Source organism: Notamacropus eugenii, chromosome 6 (genome assembly GCF_028372415.1).
Source record: "Notamacropus eugenii isolate mMacEug1 chromosome 6, mMacEug1.pri_v2, whole genome shotgun sequence".
NCBI lineage: Eukaryota > Metazoa > Chordata > Mammalia > Diprotodontia > Macropodidae > Notamacropus > Notamacropus eugenii.
This window is the reverse complement of record NC_092877.1, coordinates 48,360,855-48,384,767: the sequence shown is the minus strand read 5'-3', so window position 1 is coordinate 48,384,767 and position 23,913 is coordinate 48,360,855. Positions and strand designations below refer to the sequence as shown.

Genomic DNA, 23,913 nt, shown 5'->3' with positions numbered 1-23,913 from the left:
GCCTTGGGTAAGTCTTCCACTCCGTGTCTCTCAGCTTCTCATCTATAAAATGAGAGCATTGACTTCCAGCTCAAAATCCTATGATTTAATTAAAACATTAATATAAGAATGATTCCCTAGTAACTGAGTGACTTTCAAAATTATATGTTTCAGAATTCCAGTGAAAAAAGATAATAAAGCCAAATTTTGTCAAGTAAGGCAATCATCAAAAGCATAATTAGGTCTAATGTGAAGAAAGTGGGTGGGATTGGGGGGTCACAGGGAGGGAGCCTAGTAGAATTCAAGCCATGGACCTCTGACAGAGTTGGGATCCTTTTATTTGGTTTTCATAGCAACCTGTCCTCAGTGAGCTGTGAGCATGTTAGCCATGGACACATGACTGCTCTTAGAAGAGGTAAAAAAAAAAGTAGCAGAGACAACTATTTATACATGTAGGTGGGACTCATGAAAATCTTTTAAGCCAGCAGACTTTTTTTTCCTATCTTAGTGATGATTTTGTACTCTTTGATAGTCTTCAAAAAATCAGCATTTATAGGATTTTTTTTATACCCTTGATTCCAGGTACTAAATGAAGCAGTGGGTGCCTTGATGTATCACACTATCACTTTAACACGAGAAGATCTGGAGAAATTCAAAGCTCTTCGAATAATTGTCCGAATTGGCAGTGGTTTTGATAACATCGACATCAAGTCTGCTGGGGATTTAGGTAGGAGTGTTATAGTGAGCTGTTATTTGAACCTTTACAGTTTTAAAATATGTGCATGGGAATTTTTCCTGCTTAGGTAGACCACAGTGCCAGCCTACTGGGAGCTCAGTGTCATCAGCATCACAGAAACGGTTCATTTTGAAAACAGAACTTGTCCATTAACATTATGTAGTTCCTTTTGCCTCCAATATAAACTTCAATACAGTCCTCCCTCCAGACAATAAAATGAATTCATCAGTGTTATTGAAGACCAATTATGGCAACATGGAACATAAACTCAAATTGGAAAGCCAAACAGTGCGTGTTAGGTGCATACTCCCTAGTTGGCCTTAGTCTTTTAAGAAAATTTTTAAAATAGTTATTCATTACTTTGGAATGATTCATAAGGCAAAGCTCCAAAAGTGTGATTGTCACTGGTTTTTTCTTTCTTGAAATGATTTGCTTATATTGGTTGTTGTGATTGTGTTTACTTCTTAGGTTAGAGGAATCATCCTAGCCAGAGCTTCCTTCATTTTCTGTGTTTGTGAAGATTACATCCTTATTGGGAAGCAGTCTTGGCCTTTCTCGTTGTTGTCCACATGGAGAGTTGTTGGGTCTTCCTTCAGAGAAGGTTTGAGAAAGGCCTTGTTTCTGATCATCCAGGAAGGCATTTCTCCCTTAGATGTGAATGGACCTCCTTTGGACTGTAGCTCTTTAAATGTAATTTAAAATTGTCAGAGATCCTCTGTGACTAAAAAGCCATGAGGCTTTGTTCACGTCTCCCAAGTGTTTGCCACTAATAACAGTTTGAAGTACTATGATCACTGTTGTATATTATCTGTTTCAAGAGAGGCCTTTTAAGTGTCTTCTGATTTCTCTATAGCCTGGCCTGTGGGCCCCGCCCCGCCTTCTTAAAAATGAAGTTTGGGGCAGCTTTCTCAAATGATTAAAAAAATTCTCTCACATTTGGCAAGTCTAAAAAATAAATGTATTTTTAAAATGAGTGTCATATTTGAATTGATTTTAGAAGGGAAGCAAGGATCAGATGTCCATAAAAACTCTTTCTCCTTTACTGGCGCAAAATTGTGACTTAAGAAACAAGAAATGCCTAGCAAAGAAGGGAAAACCTAGGTCTACCCCATCGGTATTAATTCTGTGTTTTCTTGGCAAGCAAAGGAAGGGCCTGCCTGGTAAAGTAAGAGAAGTCCATTTTGAAGATAGGTTTTAAGCTCGTTATTCAGGTAGCGTTCTTCTTTTTTTATTGAACTTAATTAACATCGGCTGCTGAACGTTAGCCTTGGCTAGGGTGAGGTTTTTTTCCCCCTGAATATTTGGAGACTGTTTTGAGGTCCTTTGAAAAAGAGGGCCCTTGAAACAATTTGGTCACTATCAATGGAGAAAAGAAAGTACGGCCAGTGCAGCTTTTTGTTGTTTCTTGGTGTGTGCATTTCTGTAAAGAGCCTTTGCTTGATTGTTTGAATTCAGACATAATTGTATGTACTTCACGTAACACATCTGACCAGCAACCTGGCTGTGTATTGGGTCTGGAACCAAAACTGATAGCTAGACCGAAAGTGAATCTGGAAACGGGGCCTGCTTTGAGAAGAGCGTGCAAACTTTATTTTTAAATGTTTTTTTAGGGTGATTTTGATGATGAAAGTGAAGAGACATGTTTAGTCATTGAAATATCCAATTATTTGAAATTTTTATCCCTGGAAAAAATCCTAAAAGCAACTCAGACTTAGAAATACAGTTCCAGTAATACAGACTTGCTGCTGGATTTGTTTCACTGCTAATTTGATAGAATGTTGATGTTCCTGAGGCATTTAGGAGTCAGACCACTGACCTTGAGGAAATGGAAGAAGAGGAAAAATTGACTGATGAAGATGGAGCTGTGCTTTACTGAATTTTTTTCTCCATATCCAATTTAATCTGGGTATGCCTATAACGTCTATGGATGAAATTTCTAGAGAGGGAAAGCCTAAGGATGGATCAGACATCCAGAATTAGTGAGCTCTGTTTTCCCATCTCTGGCACTGAACACATGTTGAAACTCAGAGAAGTGAGTCAAATTCCACTTGGTTGAAAGTCACATAAAATGGAATGTTGTTTCATAGGAAGTATACCAAGTTATAAGAATACTACTCTTATAGGTATATAAAAGATGAATAAAGGCTGTATTTCTACATGCAAAGTTTGATCCTTTTCTCTTAGATCATGGTGATGGCCAGATAAAAACCTGTATCACTATGGAACAAAATCAGATTCAGAATTGATGATGAACCACTTATTTGTGAACCCTAATTTCAAATGAAAAGTTAGAAGGAATGGAAAAAAAAATCCTAATTTCTTGTTTGTGTGTTTGTGTGTTTCCCTTGCTTTTTCCCCTTTGTTAGGAATTGCAGTATGCAATGTGCCAGCTGCATCAGTAGAAGAGACTGCAGATTCTACCATGTGCCACATCCTGAACCTATATAGACGAACTACTTGGCTCCACCAGGCATTGCGAGAAGGCACAAGAGTCCAAAGTGTGGAACAGATCCGGGAAGTTGCTTCTGGAGCTGCCAGGATTCGAGGAGAGACCTTGGGCATTATTGGATTAGGTGTGTTACATTGGCACTCCAGTTATTTTACTTTGATTTTCATCAGTTCTTCAAAATTGATATCTTTCGGAATTAGAGAATTTTGAGCTTGAAAGGACCTAAGAGATTATCTGGCTTAATTCCCCTCCCCTCCATTTTTTTTTTTTTTCAAATAAGAACACAGAGACTTAGAGAATGATTCTCACTGCCACTTACAGGCTCTCTTTCTATAACTATTACTCAGTAACCTCTCTTCTTTGAGGTTCATTCAATCTCAATTTCATCACTCAGTCAAGATGCTGGTGACTATTTTCTCCCAAACCTCAGGACACTCCTCTTCCTCAGTGACTTTAGGCTCATAGTCTTTCTCTTTTCCCTAGTTCCTGCTCTCATACTAAGGGACTTCATCATATATAAAAACATGCTAATTTCCCAGTTCCTCTCTAGTCACTTTTCCATTTCAGCCACACACAGAGATTTTCATATTCTCTGTCTTGCCATCACCCATGAGTGTTTCCCTTCCATACTCAGACTTAGAATTATGTGATGCCTTCTCTGCCTCCTTACCTCTCATCTTTTACTCACTTCTCACCACAACCTTCAGTGCCTCCATAACTCAGTTCTTTCCTAGACCAGCAACCCTTCACTGGCTCCATTCTTCTTCCTTCCGTGTTCGGACCCCTTGGTGAACTAGTTCAGCTTTACAAGTCCCATCATGCCTTGTTAAGACCTAACCATGGGTTATTCCCACCATCCACTGCCTTTAATTCCTGTTCATGGGCTGCTAAACAGAGTTGAAGAAAATCACATAAGCAAGCTGATTGGGGCCACTACAGTCTGCTGTGTATCAACTGGGCCTTCACTGCAGCACAACAACCTTTTTATACCTCCCTAAATTGATTTATTATCCCACTGACATCAGTTATTCCAAACCAAGCCTCTCACAGCAGCTCTCTCCCCTACTTTCAGCCAAGGACCTAGTCTCAGACTTCATTGAAAAAGGTGAACTATTCACCAACAGCTCCCTCTTTTCCTCTCTTCATCTCTTAACACCCAAATGTCTTCTATTATATCCACCTTCACCCCTTTTCTCAAAAAAGTGATTTATCCCCCTGCCAAGTAACATTTCTCGTCGTGTACCTTTGATTCCATCTGCTCTTGTCTTCAACAGAATGCCCCATTTATCGTCCCTACCCTTTCACTAAATCTTTTTAAATTCACCTTTATTTTCATTTCCAAATTCTCTCCTTCCTACTTCCTCCTACCTCACCATTAAAGAAACAAAAAAACAAAACCTGTTACAAATATGTATGATCAAACAAAACAAGTTCCCTCATTAGCTATGGTTTCTTTTTTCATTTTGAGTGCTTCATTCTTCAGTCTAAGGAAAAAGTGAATTTTCTGAGTTTCTCAGAATTGTCTGTGTTTACCCTGTTGTTGTTATAGAAATTGTTCTCCTGGTTCAGATCAGTTCACTTTTTGTCAGTTCATATAAGTCTTCTCAGGTTTCTTGAATACCCTCCTTCATTTCTTATAGTACAACAGCATTCCATCACATTCATATATTATAATTTGTTCAGCCATTCTCCAATTGATGGACACCACCCCTCCTCAAGTTTCCAATTCTTTGTTACTAAAATCAGAGCTGCTATTTATTTTTATTTATACATATGAGTTCCTCTTTTATCCTCTTTTTAACATCTCTTTGAGGTATAGACCTAGTAGTTGTATCACTGGGTCAAAATTCAATAGCTTCCAGATTTTTCCATAATGGATAGACCAGTTCACAGCTCTACTAGCAGTAAACCAGTAGTACCTGTTTTCCCACAGTCCCTCCAGCATTTGCCATTTTCTTTTTTTTGTCATTTTTGCCCATCTGATAGTTGTGAAGTGCTATGTCAGAGTTATTTTAATTTGCATTTTTCTAATTGTTAGCAAATTAGACCATTTTTCCATATGGCTATTAGTAACTTGGATTTCTTCCCCTGAAAACTGCCTTCATATGCTTTGATCATTTATTGTTTGAGGTATGTCTTTTATTCTTATGAATTTGACTTAGTTCCTTATATGTCTTAGAAATGAGATCTTTATCAGATAAACTTAGTACAAAGATTTTCCCCAATTTCCTCCTTCTCTTCTAATTTTAGCTGCATTCATTTTATTTGGGCAAAAACTTCTTAATTTTATGTAATCACATTTGTCCATTTTACCTCTTGTGACCTCTCAATAATGTTTAACTTCCTACAAATACACCCATGTCTTTCCATGCTTTAAAAAAAAACCCTCCCTTGACCCAGCTATTCCCGTAGGTGTTGTCCTGTATTCTTCCTCCCTTTTTTGGCCAAAACTCCTTGAGAAAGCTATCTCTAATGATGATTTTTGCTTTCTTTCCATTCACTCATTTGACTGCAAATCATATGCAGTCTGGCTTCCAGCCTCATTCTAATGAAATTGCTCTCTCCAAAATTACCGGTGATCTCTTAATTGCCAAATCGGATATCTTGTTTTCATTCCTCATCTTTTTTTGACCTCTCTTTAGTCTTTGAAACTGGATCATCCTCTTCTGGATACTCTGTCCTCCCTAGGTTTTTGTGACACTGCTCTGTCCCTGTTCCGCAGTCATGACTAAATACAGCTATTCTCACTATCTTTCTCTAATATGCAAATTTGACATGCATACCATCAATTACTATTTTCAGGGCATTAATAAATATGTAAAATAGCTTGCAGTCAAGGGCACATTGCTGAAGAAATTCACTAGAGACAATGACTAGCTTAAAAATCCATCTTATTGGTGAAGATGTGAGTCTCGGATCTCTTTGAGAGTTTATTATTTAAGCTAATCTTATCACAAAGCAAGAGAAAACAGAAACCTTGAGACTGACCCTAACAGTGTGCATTTGATCAAGACTAAATATAGGGGTAATAGAATGTTGTTCACTCACTTGATTTCCTTGAAGTGGATGGCTCAGGATCCATCTAGCACAGGGCTAACTGATGTTGCTATGAGCAGCTATATTTATCAGTTTTGACTTCAGCTTAGTTTCATTGTAAGCAGAGACACCTGTGGACAAGGTCTATGCTATCTGTCATGCATCCTCCATGCATAACATCCTTCTTGGAGAGTCTGGTCAGGCAGGGGTAGATCTTGACTTCATCATGTGCTTTCCATGGTTAATTGAATTGATTCACCACCTGGGTAAATTCTGTAGCCCATAAACCAGGGCGAAGGGAACAAGCATTTATTAAGCTCCTATTCAGGCCTTCCTGACTCTCGGCTCAGTGCTTCGAACTGCGTAGCAGCCTTTTGGCTACTGCAGGGGCGGCAATAAGACTTTTCAGCGGACCTTGGCTATAAGACTCTATTCATTCCTCTGCTCATTCTTTGAGTAAATCTTTCTCAAGCCCCTCTTATGTGTGGAACATTGGCAGGGAGCTGGTGGTTTGTGGGAGTGATAATGCTAACACTTGAAACACTTTACATACTTCATCTCTAAAGTAGGAGATTGGGAGAAGAGAAACTTGATTAAATTTGTTTTTCTTAGTCCTGGAAGGACAGCACTAGGAGCAATGGGTAGAAGTTGTTAAAAAAAATAAATTTACAATTTATACTCGATATAAGGAAACATTTCTTAACAATTAGAACTATCCAAAAGTTGGAATGGATTTCTTGAGGGTATGTGGAGGGAGGAAGGGAAGTGGTGGGTTCCCCTTCAAGTAAAGGTTAAATGACTACTTGATTGGTATGCTACATACCAAAAGGGGGATCCCTTTTCAGATAAAAGTTGGACTAGATGACTGCTGAGATCTCTTCTAACTTTTTAGATTCTGTGATTATGGAACGTGTAGATCATAAATTGTAGATTTAGGTCCACAAGAAACCTTAGTAATCTCTAGTCCAAACTCATTTGAAAGATGAGAAAACTGAGGCCCAGAAAGGGGAAGTAATCTGAGGGAGGGCACACATATACATAGTGAATGGCAAAGCTGAGACTCATGTCCTAATCCACTGTTTTGAGGGTGACAGAGAAGCCACATCTACCTTTCACTCTACCTACCACCAGTTCATATCATTGCCTCCCACAACCTTCATGTCTCCTCTTCTATGACCAAAGTTGGCTTCTAGCCAACACCAGATGACCCAGACAGAATGGTAACTGTGGTGGCAATGAGTAGCAGTTATATATTTCAAAGTGCCAGTCATCAAATCGTAGTGGTGCTTTTAGTGAATTACTGTAAGTGTTGGGTTTTCTACCCCTGACGCTTGACTTCATTTGAGTACATTCAAGAGAGCAACAGGTTGGGCCATTAAGTGACTATGGCTGTACTAATTGCTTTTAACATCCCAGAGAAACTGGGGCAGCTTCTGGAGTTAACGAAGCTATCTGTGGTTAGAAATCAAGCCAGGCTCGGCCACTTCATGGTTTCCTCAGGGCCAGACAAAAGCAGTAACAAATCCCCCTTTGATCCAAGCAAAGTGATGTCCAAGTCTGTTTGCAAGTGTCACCTCTGCCTTCCTTCCAAATAATGTTTCAGTGATGCTTGTTTTTTCTGTTAGCTTCAGATTCACTGTGTTCAACACCAGACTCATGATCTTCCTTATAAAACTGACACCCCCCAGCCCCCCAACTGTGCCTGGCCATTATAAGCAGCAGCACCAGATTTCTTCCAGTCCTAACGCTGGAACCTTGGAGTCTCGTCCCTCAGTTTTGCCTCTTTCTGTCTAATTTGTCACCAAGTCTTTTTGATTCTTCTTCCAAAGTATTTCTTGAATTGCTTCCTTTTTCTTCATTGCTACCCTGCTACTTTAGTCCAGATCCCACAACCAGTAAGGAAGTCAGCCAACTCAGGTTAAACCGCATACAAGTGGATCTGGGGGATGTTTTATAATGCAGCTCTTTCTAAATGAGTGTATGTTAAATGCCAGAGAGAATTTGGTTCTCCATAATGTCTAGAAATTGACTTTTGATAAGGAAAGTTTCAGAGACTGATGAACAGAAACAGGACCTAATTTTTATGCCTTTCCCTAAAGCCATTAAAATGCCTTGTGCCAGCTCTGCCAGTTCCTCACTTTGTGCCTGGGTTACTGTAGCAGTCTCTCCACTGGTCTTCAGGGAACCCTTTAACATTTTCCTTTCGTCTTGTGCACTCTTAAAATACTGCATTAAATGTGTGACCTCTCTGTTTAAGAATCCCACACCCAAGATATAATGGTCAGAGAGGTTTCGAGTCCTGTGGCCAGTATTCAGAGCTCAGCTTTGCCATCTCTCACACAGGGCAGATTTCCTATCCTCCCTGGATATCACTTTCCTTCTTGGGAAAATGAGGAGGTTGTAGCAGATGGCCTCAACAGTCCCTTCCAGCTCTATAGCTATGGTTCTGTGGTTTCACAAAATGGCTTCTTACTACTTTGTTCTCAAACTCAAACTCCTGACCGATTTTCTAGCCCCTCCATAATATTTGTCTGTCTGTAAGCTTAATTTTCATCTCTCTCCCACTTACCAGCTGATGCCCCCAATCTCTCCCTTCTCTCAAGTTTTATAGACTTTATAATTTGAAACACCCACTAAAGATCTTATTTATGTTCAGTTTTATGTTTTTTCTTTAGAAAATGTTGGCTATTCTTGTTGTGGTTGTTTTCCCAGGATGGGGCTGGGGTGGGCTTGAGGTTCCCCAACTGGACTGTAAATTCCTAAGAGGCAGGCCCAGAGTTTCACAGTCTACATTTCACAGCTATCTTACAGCTTCCAGTAAAGGGATGGGCACATTGGTTCTCAGTACTCACTGAAGAATTCATATGATACAATAGGATCATGCTGAAGTCCAAAGGAAGTGAATTATTTTAAGCAAGTATAGAACAAAAAAGTGATTAATTAGCATTCTTCTTAGTGTCCTTAAACAGAAGAAAGCATAAGCTCTGACTCTTTTTCATCTTCTTTTCAATAAAGTGATGAAATCTAGAATCCTCTTGTAATACCCAACTTTTATTAGCTTCTTTGAAAAATGTCTAATTATTTCTAAAGCTTCATTCTCAGATTTAAATAACAGTTTTGGAAACATACAGAACAAATTTGTATGTCTCAGCAATAAAAACAGTAAGGTTTTAGGAGGAGAGTTGAGTATATAGGTGGGTGAATTTAATTTTCAGACTTTTGTAGGGTTCAATAGGAAATCTGGTTTCCCCAGAATTGCTATTGTTGAAAATGATTATAAAGTTTATCTTTCTGCCTGAGTAAAGACAATAAACTAGGGGCTTTACACCTCTCTTCCAATGTGAGGAATTGTTAGTATCAAGGTCAGCATCAGTTCTCATAGTACAAATGTATGAATGGGGTAAAAGGGCTAAATCAGAAACTGGGCTCAATGTGTACATCAGAGAAGCATCAAAATGTAAAGGAGCCCTGACTTCTAATAAATACCAGCTCTTCTCTTCCACTGTCTACCTCACTCTGTAACCTCTTAGGGCCAGTTTCCTCATTTACAAAATTAAAAGTTGGTCTAGATTTCTCTAAGAGCTTCTTGGCTCTGACATTCTGCGACCCTGTGATAGCACTTGATAGAAGCTCCTTTTTAATGTGATTTGCTGTTCCTTCCTAACAGCGAAGCACCAGATAAGTTTGACCCATGGCTTTCAGTTTGTAGAGATAGGTTATTTCAGACAACATACGTCTAATTTTCCCAGTAAAGACAGACAAGAACTCAGAGTCATCATGGGTGTCACAGATCCCCCTTTGGTACCACAGGCTTTCCCTGGAAGTCTTTTTAGGAGCCAGCGGCTTCTGCCAAGTCCCATTCATGGTTCTCTAATGCAGTGAGCTCTGAACTTTTGTGATTGTGCCCCTTTACTGATAAAAATTTTTGAACGTATACCCTCAATATGTATATAGTTATTTAAGTGTTTACAACTATATGCATTTTACTGCTGTGCCAATAAACAGGTCTGTTATAAAGCTTATTCAGAAAACAGAAATTTTAAATTGATGAGCTAAAGGTGAAATAATGTTTAGTGCTAGAATCTGTGGAGCTGATGAGGTACCACAAAGGAGACAGAGAAAGAGAGGTCAGACAGCAGCAGAACCAGCAGAAAAGAGGATCCCAAAAATCTGGGGAAAAGGGAATGTTGCAGAGAAGTGATGAAGGATGAGGTTTGAGAAAAGGCCATTGGATTTGGCAATTAAGAGATCATGATAACTTTGAAGAGAGTAGTTTTGGTTGAGTGATGAGGTCGGAAGCCAGAATTCAGAGGAGTTCAGAGGAAGTGGAAGCATTTATTGTAGGTGGCTTTCTCAAGGAGTTTAACCGTACAAGACAGAGCTGTGGGACAATAATTAGTGGGAATGGGTAAATCAAGGTTTGTTTAATCATACACTCGTGTGGCTTGACACCATGGCTGCCGCTTTTGAGACCATTGTTCTAGAATGGCAGAAAGTGAGAGAAATAGATCCAAACCCAGTATCTCCTGCTTTCTTCCTGAGTACTCAGGGACTTTATAAAAAGCCCCTCCCTCTACTCCAAACTCCAGTTGAGTTTGCTTTGCATAGGAGTATGCTTCATTTACATGAGCAGCAGCTAGTTACTATTTACAGTTTGGACAGCATCCTTTCCTGCAAAAGCTCTTTTCCAGTTGATCTGTATGTGTGGAAATTTTCTTCATAATTATTTAAATTTCTCCTGTTCTTTTCTCTTTTCATTGTGTTTGCTTACTGGATTATGCTGATTTTTATTTGCCCCTTTATATATAATATAATTGAAGGCAACAAACATCTTCCAGTTTGAAAAAGAAAAGTTACTTGTGTCTCTCAATCATGCAAATTTTAATTTATCACTTATTTTAGACCGAAGGAGAAGAACAGATCTGATTTTGTATTTGAATTATCCCTATGCGTTAGTAGTGTGTGGAGTGTCCAGGGAGAACGGGCACCTCTGGTGTGACCTTTGGTATCCACCGGATTCATCCAACTCTCACCTGTGGCTCCAGGAAACCATAGCATGTGCCGCAGCCACACCCATGAACCATCTTGGCAGACGGTCTAAACCAGATTGAAGGTGACCAGGAGATCTCAGACCTGTCAGGGAATTAGAGGGTTGTCTACCCCATGGATGTGAAGATTTCCCTCCAGCAGAATAGATAGATTAGAACAGTTTGTTCCAGTGGCCATTAGGGTAACTGAAGCAGGTGCTGTGAAGTGCTTAGAGTTTGGTCAGAGGTTGAAGAAACCAGGGTCATCCACCAAATTCCAAGCCACTGATGGGATTTAAATGGCATTATCATGGGTACAGTTCAGCCTTGTGTAAGCAATTAACATTTCCAATTAAAAGTTTCCTTTAATTGGAGTCATAGGGACAAGTGGGCAAAGTCACCCACTTAACTCTTTGGTTGTACCAAGCTGTATTCTTCAATGGCAGCCTAGACAGGAGGCTAAGCAGAAGAAGCAGGACGTCAGTGCTCTAACAAATGGTTTGAGGAAATGAAGTAAACAAAGTAGGGTATTTTTTTCTGTTACAAAACTAAGGAAATGCAAGTACCAATTAAACGAATGCACAGTTGTAATTTTTATCTACAGAGTTGTGTTTTTTTCTCCTGTTTTCTATGCCTACAATATTGGATCAAGGCCCATTTTTCAAAGAAAAGGTCATGTCACTTAAAGTGTTTTCTGCATTATTCCTTCTTCTTTTCCTTATGCACAACCCCAGCCTCACTCCCAGAAATATTCCATTTCTGTTCATTCACACAACAGTTATTTATTAGGCATCTGCTGTGGGCTGTTTTGTCCTGTGAAGCTTGAGTAATAGAGCAGCAGCCAACTGAATCTCTCTGCCTTTGAGGCCCAAGAGTATAGGATCATAGGTTTAGAGTTGGAAGGGACACCTTAGGTGTCCCTTAGGTCATCTCAGGCCAGCCTTGTCATTTTCTGATGAGGAGACTGCACTTGTACTTCTGTTATGGAGGCACAGTGTATATATATATATATATATATATATATATAAAACATGGAAATACAATAATAACTAACATTTGTATGTAATGCTTTAAGATTTGTAAGACCCTTTGTGTGTATGTATGTGTGTTGTGTTGTTTAATTCTCTTAACACCGAGATAGTGGATATTATTCTCATTTTAAGGGTGAGGAAACTGAGACTTTTTAGTGATTTATCTGAAGTTACACCATTAATGAGTCAAGATTTGAACTGGGTCCTTCTGACCAGCATACTCTGCACTGTATGTAGCTACCTAACTGTCTTAACACCAGCAACAAATGGGATTAGCAAAGTCATCAAAGTGTAACTTAGAGTCAGTATCAGAGATGTGGCCCACTTGAAGAGATCTGAACCAAATTAAAATATAATGGAGAAATATTTAACTAAGTAAATAAAAATAAAATAAAGCAGTGTTGACATTACATTTTACAACACAGATTTGAGAAGAATATTGCTGACCAGGTGAAAGGAGAGATTGAATGAATGCTAGGGTGTATATTAACATCCAGCAAACCAGAGGGTTTCATCTTTTTTCTGAGGAGTTATGTTTAATTTTCTAAAATCTTATACCAAGGACTAGATATGGTTAACAGTGTAAGGTGAGCAGAATTTGAGATGTAGCAGTAGCCCTGTGGTATTCCCTGTCCAGGAGAATCCCCTTGAACTATGTAGTAGCCAACTTGGGTGATTAGCTATATAAGGCTTTTGAGAGCTATTTGTCATCTGTCATCTACCTAGAGGTGAACTCTGCAGTAGATGGTAGAAAGCCATTGTAAAGTTGGAGGCAGGAAAGTAGCATCATAAAAAGGGACTTAAGAGCGTAGAATTTGAGTCAGAATGGACCTTAGACATTATATAGTCCAACTCCTTAATTAATTACTAACTATGTGATAGTAACCAGTCCTCTGGCAGCATTAGGGCTTGAGCACTTCTTATGTCATTTGTCAAGACCATTGGGAATAGCCCCTTTAAACGTCAAATCTTTATATAGAAATTATTCTAGAATGGTTTTATATACTTTTCTGCATTTACAGTAAACAATGGGGTGGTGGTATCAATGTAGGGAGCTTCCAGTGAAGAAATTCCACCCCCCAGTGCAGATGAACACGTCTTCTTCAGTGAAGAGCCCGAGAGCTTAAGAGACTGACCCCAGATCACATGCCTCGGGATGTACCAGAGGTAGGACTGGGACTCCGAGGTCAGCACTATCATCTCTGCAAACTTGCCTCTCAAAATAAAAGTATATTGAACATAATTAAGGCTTTTCTTGATGACTTAATCATCTTAGAAGGGAATGAGGTCTCTAGGATGGCCTGCACAAAAAAAGATGGACAGAAACCCATAGACACTCTTCATATATCTGAACATTGTTCTGTGTGAGAGGAGCTTGTCCTGATTGACTTCAGAGAGTCAAACAGAAGCAGATGCAGAAGGAACTGGAGGCAAATGTTGGTTCCAACTTCACCCTCCAGAAATACAGCTTGCTACCTGAGAAAACAAACAGAGGCTCAGTAACAGTAGCAGCCATTAATCTAGCACCTGAGATATGCAAACCCATGCTTTCATGTGACGCTCTCAGTCCCACGTACAGAGGATGAACCAGAACCTGAGTGAGGTGACGTCCCCCAGCTGGTTACTCCAGGCCCAACGCCATCCTCAGCATCTCAGCCTTGGAGACACTGCCCAAGGATTCACCTGAACTGTGATTCAGTTCCTACCGCCCAGATTTGTTAAACACTCCCTACACGACTGGCAAAGACCAAAATGTGAGAGTCCCTGTCCTCAGGCTTTCCTTCTGAAGGGAAAATAACATGTACACAAGGAAGTAAATGCAAGGGAATACAAAATAATTCCAGGCAAGAGCGGTGCTAATAATTGGGGGGAATCAGGTCAAACTGAGCTGAGCCTCTCAGGAAAGTAGAGATTTCAAGGGGCAGATGCGAGAACAGAAAGCATTCCCTATATGAGGCACAGCCAGTGCAGACATAGGAGACAGAAAGTCATGTATAGGAAAAACAAGTGAGCTAGGTTAGCCAGAACGTAGACTGTGTGAGAAGAAATAATGTGAAATAAGGACCTTAAATACCAACAGAGGAACTTGTCTTTTATCCTGGAAGCAGTAGGGAGCCACCAAAGCTCCTTGATCTGGGAATCAGTATTCCTGTACATTACACAGGGAGGCTGGACTAGAGAGAGGAGACACTGGAGGCAGGGAGACCAGTGAAGAAGAGACTATTTCAGTGGTCAGAGCAGAGAGTAGTCAGAATCTGAACTGGGATGGTGGCGGTGTGAGTGGAGAGAAGAGGATTAGATGAACATAGAAGAGGTTAAGTCATCAAATGACTGTCAACTGTTAGAGGAAGAGTTGAGTGATGAGCTGAAGATGATTGACATTACATGCCTCCAAAGATGGCGGTACCCTCAATGGAAAGAGGGAAGGAAGTTAGTTGTAGAGAAAGGATAACAAGTGATCAATGTGAACTTCAGTTTTTACTGCTGCTATAAGACTTCACATCTTTCACGAGCTAACTTTATGAGACTAGTACCTGGACTTTGGGAAGGCAAAACCTGATGAGAAAACATTATTAGCCTTTGTAAGCCAATTTCCTTTCCTAGGTTCTTTAGAGTTAACTCTCTACTTTCCTGTTCTGTCTTTTCTTCTTGCCCCCATCCTCCACAGAAGGGTTTTATGCCTCTGTGGGCATTGTTAATTGGCATTATTGAGTTATATTATATCTTAGGAGTTGTATTACAAATACATGTAGAGATCCTAACCCAGATGGTAAAGACCAGACTGAAAAAGGCTTGGCATGAGGATGCATCAAGGTCATGTGATATAGTGGGAAAATTTTTGGACCTGGAAGCAGGCATTCTTGGGTTCAGATATTGCCTGATATTGTAGAGTATGAGTATCATGCACATAGTAGGGATTGTTTCACGCCTTGCATTTGTGTCCCCAGCACCTCAGAGATGCCTGTAGGTGCAGAGTAGGCGAGTAGCAATGCTTGTTGATTGATTAATTATTATCTCTGTGACCCTGGCTAGGTCATGTCAGCTCTGAGACACAAGTTCCTCCTCTGGTGGAAGGGAGGGTTGTCTGGAGCACCTGAATCACAGGTTTGTGGTAAAGATTAAACGGGATGGTGTACATAAAACACCTTACCAGTCTTAAGGCAATGAGTGTCAACTACTGTTATCTTCACAAACAGGTTGATTGCGTGGGCATGATTGTTGTTCATTTGTTTGCTTCTCCGTCTAGGTCGTGTTGGACAGGCAGTTGCACTGCGTGCCAAAGCCTTTGGCTTCAATGTCATCTTCTATGACCCATACCTGTCTGATGGCATTGAGCGTGCTCTGGGGCTCCAGAGGGTGAGCACTTTACAGGACCTCCTCTTTCACAGTGACTGTGTAACCCTGCACTGCAGCTTGAATGAACACAATCATCATCTGATTAATGACTTCACCATTAAGCAGGTAACCGCATCAGGCCCTGGGGTCCTCTTGGTCACTTGGGTTGGTGTTACGTGCACATGTTCCAAACAGACCTTTTTCTTTATGGGGTTGTGGTAGCTTGTCTAGTCTTCCTTTCTTGCCCTTTCTCTGCTTGATGCCCCATTGATCATTTAGTGGTGCTTGTCAGTGGAGTTGACTGAAGTCAGATCTGTAAAATGGGACTAACAGTAGCATCTACCTCCCAAGGTGGTTGTAAGAATCAGGCAAAGTAACACAATGCACAGGAGCGTAGGAGGCCTGACCAGCTGCCTGGATTTGTCTAGGACACAAAATCATGGCTGTCTTCTTTCTATTGCCGTCACACTTGGGTTTTTAAATGTAGTTCATGAAATTATTTATGAAGCCTCACCTGCGCTGTCCAGTGTCCAAGGGAGCTGGCTGTTCTGTGCTCATGAGCAGGGTGGGAATCCTGGATTTTCTGGGGAAATGATCCAGCTTCCAACGCTTTACCGTGAACACTGTCCTAGGTCCACAGAATTCACAGGACAGAACCTAGAATGGGGCAGATCGAGAAAGTGAGTCAGTCTGCTCCTGCCAGTGGGGCCACGAAGCCGCTGCCCCCTGCCCTGTCTGCCCGTGGGCAAGCTCCTCTGCTGCGCCAGGGAGAAGAGTGCGTCTTGTGTTGTGGGGAAGGGCACAGGGAGGCAAAGAGGGGACGAAAATAAAATTGTCACTGCTTGGAATGCTTTCCTTGTTCAGTAACAGTGGACTTGCAAAGGCCTCGTTGCTGCTGGTTATTTAAAATGATCCAGTATTGTGACTGCCTAGCGCCCCCTTGTGTTCAAAGCAAGTGCTTGCAGGGACTGATTCTATTGAAATAGTCATCTGGACTTGAGTTTTCCAAAATTGATTCCTAACTTCTTATGTCCTTTACAAGGCTGAAGGTATAAAATAAATCAACTTGGGTGTCATCTTAAAATTCCTTTTTTAAAGTAAAACAGCTGGTTTTAACACTCCATAGGTGGAGGATAATTGGTGAAGTAGAGTCAACTTCATACAAAACCACTGTAGTCAAAGCTATCTGACCTCTGATATTAAACAGTTTTACTGAATAAAACATTCATCATCTATACTTTCCATGATACAAGTTTTTCTTAAGAATAAGTTTGTAATTATTGATAGAGATAATACCATTCTCCTAAAGCACCAGAGCAAATCCTTGAGTCTCAAATTTAATGTATTTTTAGATGCAGAGCTTTGGCTAAATGGATGTGTATATTGCATGAAGTTTTTGTATATTTGTGTCTATTCAATAAATGTTTATTTATTGACTGAAAAAAAAAGTAAAACAGCTGAGGATGAACCCATCTAGTCCTATCTTGTGTTACAGCCACTGTGTCTGTGAACACTTAGATGCTTGTTCTTCTTACAGTGGGAAGTAAAGATTCAAAATCCACAACTTCACTTGTTCCCATTGGAATGGAAGCTTTCCTGAGGGCAGGGTCTGCCATTGTCTTTCTTTGTACTTCCAGCACTCAGCAGTTTCTGGCATATAATGGATGCTTACTAAATATTTGTTAACTGATATTTTAAATGATGCACGGCAGACTTCAATTATGGGATCAGAATCCATTTAAGCCTTCTCTCCTTCACATTAAGTGTTAGTTTTGATTTCAAATACAGACTTGGAGTCAAAGTATTTACTTTGTTGAATCGAAATTTAAAACAGTGGAAAGTTTTCTGTAGGTGACTTCAGTTTTTTTAATGTCACCTTGGAGTAGTCGATTTTTCCCGTATCAGTTTACCTTCATTTTTCGTATCAGTACTAGCTGTATCCTTTTGTAGTCATTCAGCACTTAAAGAATAGTTGTAAAGTTTTATGGTAGTGAAATTCTTAACAAGTGATTAATGTAAGTAAACATTTTTAACGTTTTGATAGGACAGATTAGTCGTCCCTCCACATAAATGTTTAGAACAAAAATATATTAAGAAAAGTAGATAAATCACAAGAATGGTTCCCAAAGGTCATTGAAAAATTGGATTTAGACTTAGAAAGAGCCTTATGGAGACCATTTAATCCAACCCCCTTATTTTTTAAAGAAATAAAATGAGGCCCAGAGAGGTGACGTGGCTTTCTATGATTCTGTCCAGCTCACAGAGCACTTCCCTCCTGCCAATGTTGTGAGGCAGGAAGCTGAGGCACAGATAATAGCTGTAGTATTACAAATATTGTCTCTTGGCAGATGAGGGGAATGTGCTTGGAGCAGTTCAGTGATCTCCAAGTAGTCTGATAGCTTGGGAGAGTCCCCTAAGAGAGGCCCCCTCATCTTCTCTCTCTTTCGGCTCACCCAGGATACTTCCATTTGCGAAGGGGGTCTCCTTTTCTAAAGGCTTAGGAAATTAAATTTTTTCAAGGAGTTGAATTGAAATTTAGATCAGAATGATTAACAGATGAGAATAGCCACCTCAGTGAGATACTGGAAGAGTCATATTTTAAATTAGGAAAGGATGCATTGCAAGTACGTGATCAGAGTAAACTATCTAAAGTTGTGTCATGTTAAAACACATAACTTTTAGTATGCAGTGACTGTGTGGCAGGAAGTTTTTCATGCATATCATACAATATGTATTATGAAATTTGTCTATTTATTTTTAGAGACATTTGTTGCATAAATAAACGTTGCATCCCCATAAGTCAGGAGGCCTAGCAGCGTACTGTGTAGGGAAGCCCGCCCCCTCCACATGGCATGCTCTGTGCATGCATACTCCATGAGCAGAGAGCTCCAGGTTGCCAGGGGAACTCAACACTGAATTTTTCTTTGTAGAGTTAAAATTGTAGCCTGACTGTTCCTGTAATCTCATGTGAAAACAGTTTTCCAGGCATGGCCTCCTACACATGAAATCAAAGTGAAGGTGTGGAGAACTGAGGGGCTGGACAGTGGGCTAGCTTCTGACTCACTGACTTCTAAGAACTGGAGGTTGCAGCTGTCTGAAGCCAGTCTGTGTTCTTTGAGACCCAACCAATTTCCAAAAACAGAATTATTTAGACTTTCACGTGTGTCTAGGTTTAATATAGACTTATTAAAATGAGATTATTTTAAATTGGATCTTGGTAATAAAGATGAGAAGAGAAGTAGTTGAAGCGTTGCCAAGAGAAGGGTGAAGTCTCAGGCCCCTTTGGGCAAAGGCTGTCCTAGAGCTCAGGCCTTGCTTGGCCAGCCTGGCCCCATCTAGGAGGGGGATGTGGTCATTGCTGAGGAGCAAGGACCAGCCTGAAGATACAGCCACATCTTCATTCCAGCCAGGAAGGCTCTATGTGAGTCCTTCTGTGTAGCTTTTGCCTCTCTTGCTGCCAGAGCCCACACTTTGCATGATACTAGAGTGAGACAAGAGGATGTGAAAGTTGGCTACATTAGCCTCGAGAATTGCATATTGCTTTCTCTGGATATTCAGAACAGTGTTCTGTCTTCTTTTCTCCTCTTCTTTCTCTATCTTTCTCTCTCCTTCTCTTCCTCCCCCCTCCCTTTTCTTTTAGGAATAGGCCAGTTTTTTCCTACAACTCCAGAATGGGAGTCTTCCCCCAATTAGAGATCATAACAATGAACAGAAATTCAGTTGAACAAGATTGATTTGTCTCTGCCTTTGGTTTACTCTTTAGTACAAGAGCCTTCCCCTCATCTCCCAAACTCCTTGTCACTGAGTTAGGCTAAGCTAGTCATTCTGCCCCCTGCTTGTAGTCCACAGTTCAGTTTCTTCCACAACGCTAAGGCAGCCCTTCCCAGCTTCGTCCTATCTTAGGGATTTCACTGATAAACTCACCGAGTGTAAAACACTGTCTTAGTTATGAGCAGCTCAGATTGAATTGGTGTGAATGACTGTGTTATATTTGAAATTCAAACAGAACTTCCTCCCTGGGAAAATGTGGCATAATGTCTTGTTTTTCAGAGTAGGGGCGGTCCTTCTAGCTGCTTAGACTTTGTTGTAATGGATACTTCTTTTGAGTAAATGAGAATGCCTCAACTTTTATTTTATCTTATTTTTAATTTGATGATTATTTTTTAATTTTTCCCAGATGAGACAAGGGGCTTTCCTGGTGAACACAGCACGAGGTGGGTTGGTAGACGAGAAAGCACTGGCACAGGCCCTGAAGGAAGGAAGGATACGAGGGGCAGCCTTAGATGTGCATGAGTCAGAGCCGTTCAGGTGCTTTTCTCTTTGTTCTTTTCTTCCCTTCCCTTCTTTTTCCCTCGTAGTGCATGATGTCCCCGGGGCGGTGACCCCACTCCTCCCCCCCAGCCTGCGACCAGCCTCGCCGATAGCCATGCCAGTGATGGGTCCGATGGAGGGCTCTGACCGCGTGGGAAAAGTCCATACGTCAGAGCCCCGTGTGTCCCAGTGAGGGAGCGGTGGCCATGGGTCCATTTCTGCTTTAGAACACTTGGGCATAGTCAGTGGTCTGGGCACCTGGAGGAAGCCTCTCAGCTGAGGAGAGTCACAATGTCTTTCTCCAAAATACACCCCCATGCATGCACCCATGCACACCCGAAACAGAGGAGGAGAACCAGGCTATGTGTATGAAACCACACTGGTGCAGATGTGGTATTTGAGTGTCCGTATTTAATAGCTAAGATGTGCATTTCTTCTTCTTGGAATGGAGCAGGGAGTTACAGTGACCAGAGGAGAGTTCTGCGGCAGCTTCATGGACTTCAGAAAGACCTGGGCACCACTATCATCCCATTTCCCAAAGGTTCCTGCGAGTCTCAGTGGAGCTGACAACCACAGTATTCAGCCCAGTAGCTTCCATTTCCTCTTCTACCCACCTCTCCCCCCAGCCCCCCCAGTCTAACTCCCTGTCTGTTAAGAGCTGGGTTTAAGTTTGCCCATGCTTCTGCTGCAGTTAAGGCCCAAAGTGCCACTGGCCTTGCTACCCCAGCATATCTCCCTATAACTTGATGAGTTATACTGGAGATAGTGATGTCTCCTCAGTCACCCTGATCTGGGCTGAATAGAAAGATGCAAGTTCAAAATGAAATCCATCAGGAGAAAATCAGACTAATTGTTTTAACTGCAGTGACCCACATAGCCCATGAGAAGAGACACTGAGTACTGGTTATAAGAGACCAGCCATTCATTGACAGTAATTGACAATGAAGTCTTTTACAATCAGTCAGAAAAGGCTACTTGCAAGTAGAAGGCTTCATGCTCTATTGCCCAAGAAGCCAACAAATCCTCTTATTTACTTCTAAGTGTAACCATTACAACAAGGTGATCAAGAATGTGTACAAAAAAGGCCACAGCCTTAATGGCATCCAGAATATCTTATAGAAAAAATGGGATGGAATGAGATTTCCAACATAATTTTCTTAGGAAGGTGACTTAAACCAGGGAACAGGCATTATGTCCTGGTGTAAATAGGTATTGCCTGCCTAAGGCAGTAGCCCACTGCTGCCCAGTTCTCAGCAGCTAACAAGACTCAGTTGTGACTTCAAGTCCAGGTCACCTGATCAAGTCCTTACCTGTGTGAATCACTAGCTGTGCTCGAGGTGAGGTGGAGCGACACATTAGGGCTACTCACGTCTCTCCATGTGACCAATGAAAAGAGTCAGGGCAGGGCCCAGGTGTGTTACAGCCCTGTCGCTGTGTGTAAGGAGGTTATGATGCTCCTTTTCTGACTTTGCCACCAGTTTCTTGGGTGGCCCTGAGCATAATATTTTTTCTACACTCAAAAATCTGTCTCATCAGATTTGATGTTTGAGCCTCATTGAAGGTCTTTTGTTGGGGGAGTAACATATATATATATGTACATATGTGTGTGTATGTGTGTGTGTGTGTATATAAATGTGCATATATATGCACATTTATATACACACACACACACATATATGTGTGTAAAGTCATTGGTCCTTTATTTTAATCTTTCTTGCCTGCCATGCATATTAAAAGGAAAGTGTTATCTATGTAAACATTCATGTTGTGGGAAGCATACTTAAAAGCTGATGCCATGAAATGAATGGGTGGTGATTATGAGCTATCTGTTATCAGACTTCCAAGACATGCCAAAGGACACTTTGTAAATGTTTTATTAACTGAAAATTGGCCTTCTCTTATTGTAACTGTCTCCTCACATCCTTGTGTGCTTTTGGTTTCTCTAATTCTGTTTCTTGGTTGTGTTTAGCTTTAGCCAGGGTCCCCTAAAGGATGCACCAAATCTGATCTGCACTCCCCATGCAGCGTGGTACAGTGAGCAGGCCTCCATTGAGATGCGAGAGGAGGCAGCACGGGAGATCCGGAGAGCCATCACAGGTAGCCAGCTGCCTTGGCAGCCACTCTACTCTGACAGCTTAGCTATTGCTCCTTGGGATTGGGTGGGAAGGGGGTCATTTGCTGTAATTCAGTCAGATGGGAAGGAGGAAAGCACTGTTTCTTTAGCTGTTTATCTCTGGCCACGAGATACTTGGGGAGGGGGTTTGTGTTGCAGCATCACCTTATGAGTATGTCTCCCCGCAACAAATCTTGATTAAGTTCCTGGCATGCTTTGTGCTTAGAGAGATGAAAGTCTTTGACAGACTCTTCCCTCAAGAAGCTCGCAGTCTATCGAGGAATACACAAGTATACAAACAGCTATTGTGCACGGAAGTGCCATAAATAGGCACCAACTGCTGTTCTGACTCAGCAGAATCTACGTGCAGGAGGTGGCCCTAGAGTGGAGTTTTTAAAATTAACTAAGGAATCCAGAGTGCATGTGGCACAGGCTCCAGGAACAGGGCCTGAGCAGAGGCTTAGGGTGTATTGAGGGTCAGCAGGTTGTCCAATTTTGGTTCAAATATAGAGTCTATAGAAAAGAGTAATATGAGAGAAGACTGGAAAGGTAGCCTGATGCCAGATTTTGGATAGCCTTAAATGCCAGAAGGAAAGGGATAGCCAAACATTGGTGCCTCTAATGATATTTTAGCTAAGAGGTGACATGACCAAATGTCTCCGTGAGCTTCTTCTAAGAGTAATATAAAGAATGGGCCAGAGGGTGGCTAGGGAGGCAGGAGAGCTTGTGGAGAGGCAAAAGCCTCCTAATTTTCCTAGGCTCCAATTAAGTTAAAAAATAGAGAGAATAGGGTCAGTTTCAAACAAGCACAAAAGTGACTTGAGTACATGGATTTGGGGAAAACCATAGGAAACATATTGTGACCTCGCAGATGGCGATAGCATAAAGTCCTTTGTTTCCCCTTCATGGTTCCCACAGAGGCTGAATCAGGATTTCATTGAATTGTTACTAGCAAACATAGCACACGTTTCAAATCACAACTCCTGGAATTTTATAAGGCATATACTTAGGATATAAGTGTGGCTAAAACAAAGATCAGAATTTTAAGGGAATTTTAAGAAAAGTCCTGCAGAAAGGGGGGTGTCAGCCATGGGCTAGGAAGACTCAAAGGATACCCTTTTTTTTAGTACCTTTATATTTACAGAGGACATTCCTTACCACATTTCCTGAGATGGTCAGAATGTTCCCTTTTTACAGATGAAATAACTGAAGCTTCAAGAGACTGAGTGAGTGACTTGCACACAGTCACAGAATTTCTAACTGAAAGATCCCATGGAACTCTTTCCAGCGCATGGTGTTTGAGTAGGGAGCAGCTGTAGAGCTGAATTTCAATTTCAGGGCACTCTTAGCTCACTACCTAGGCCTACAAGAGGGCCCTAAAGCTGGCAAACTTCATAATATCTAGGAATCTTGGCTGTATCCTTTAAAGAATAAAGTCATGATTTGGTTCAAAGTAGCTTCATAAACTGAACAACAGGAGCCATAGCATGGCCTCCTTTCTTTTCCCTTGATAGCAGAACTTTATGAACCGAGCTCCCCAGTTAGATGCTGTAGCCAAGATGAGGTCAGTGACAGGTATGTTACCATCCACATTGGGGGATAGCCATTGTACATGGGAAACAAAAGAATCTTGCCTTCCTCTTTGTGATGTGAGAAATAGCCTCTCTCAGGAAATAATGATGATGACCATAATTATAATCACTAGGTTTGCAAAGCACTTTACAAATGTTTTATCCTCACAACAGTCCTGGGGAAAGACAGGAGATTGTTTGGTCAGATGGAATGTCAGAGTTTTTGATCAGGGAAATGAAAAAGTCCTCTTTGCCAAAGCCAACCCTTCCACATGTGCCTTGGATCTCATACTTGCCCATCTTTCCTAGTATGATCATCTCCTC

At 41.1% G+C, this 23,913-nt stretch overlaps 1 protein-coding gene across 23 annotated transcripts in view; it reads left to right on the top strand.

The window, feature by feature from the left end:
• The window catches only part of CTBP1 (C-terminal binding protein 1), a 456,292-nt gene that overhangs the window by 426,828 nt on the left and 5,551 nt on the right, over positions 1 to 23,913 (top strand). For all 23 annotated transcript variants that reach the window (XM_072619949.1, XM_072619932.1, XM_072619941.1 and 20 more), the window contains 5 exons: positions 562 to 706; positions 3,082 to 3,288; positions 15,506 to 15,720; positions 19,772 to 19,902; positions 21,875 to 22,002. In XM_072619949.1, coding sequence (XP_072476050.1) covers positions 562 to 706; positions 3,082 to 3,288; positions 15,506 to 15,720; positions 19,772 to 19,902; positions 21,875 to 22,002 — 826 coding nt within the window. The remainder of the gene's footprint in view (positions 1 to 561; positions 707 to 3,081; positions 3,289 to 15,505; positions 15,721 to 19,771; positions 19,903 to 21,874; positions 22,003 to 23,913) is intronic.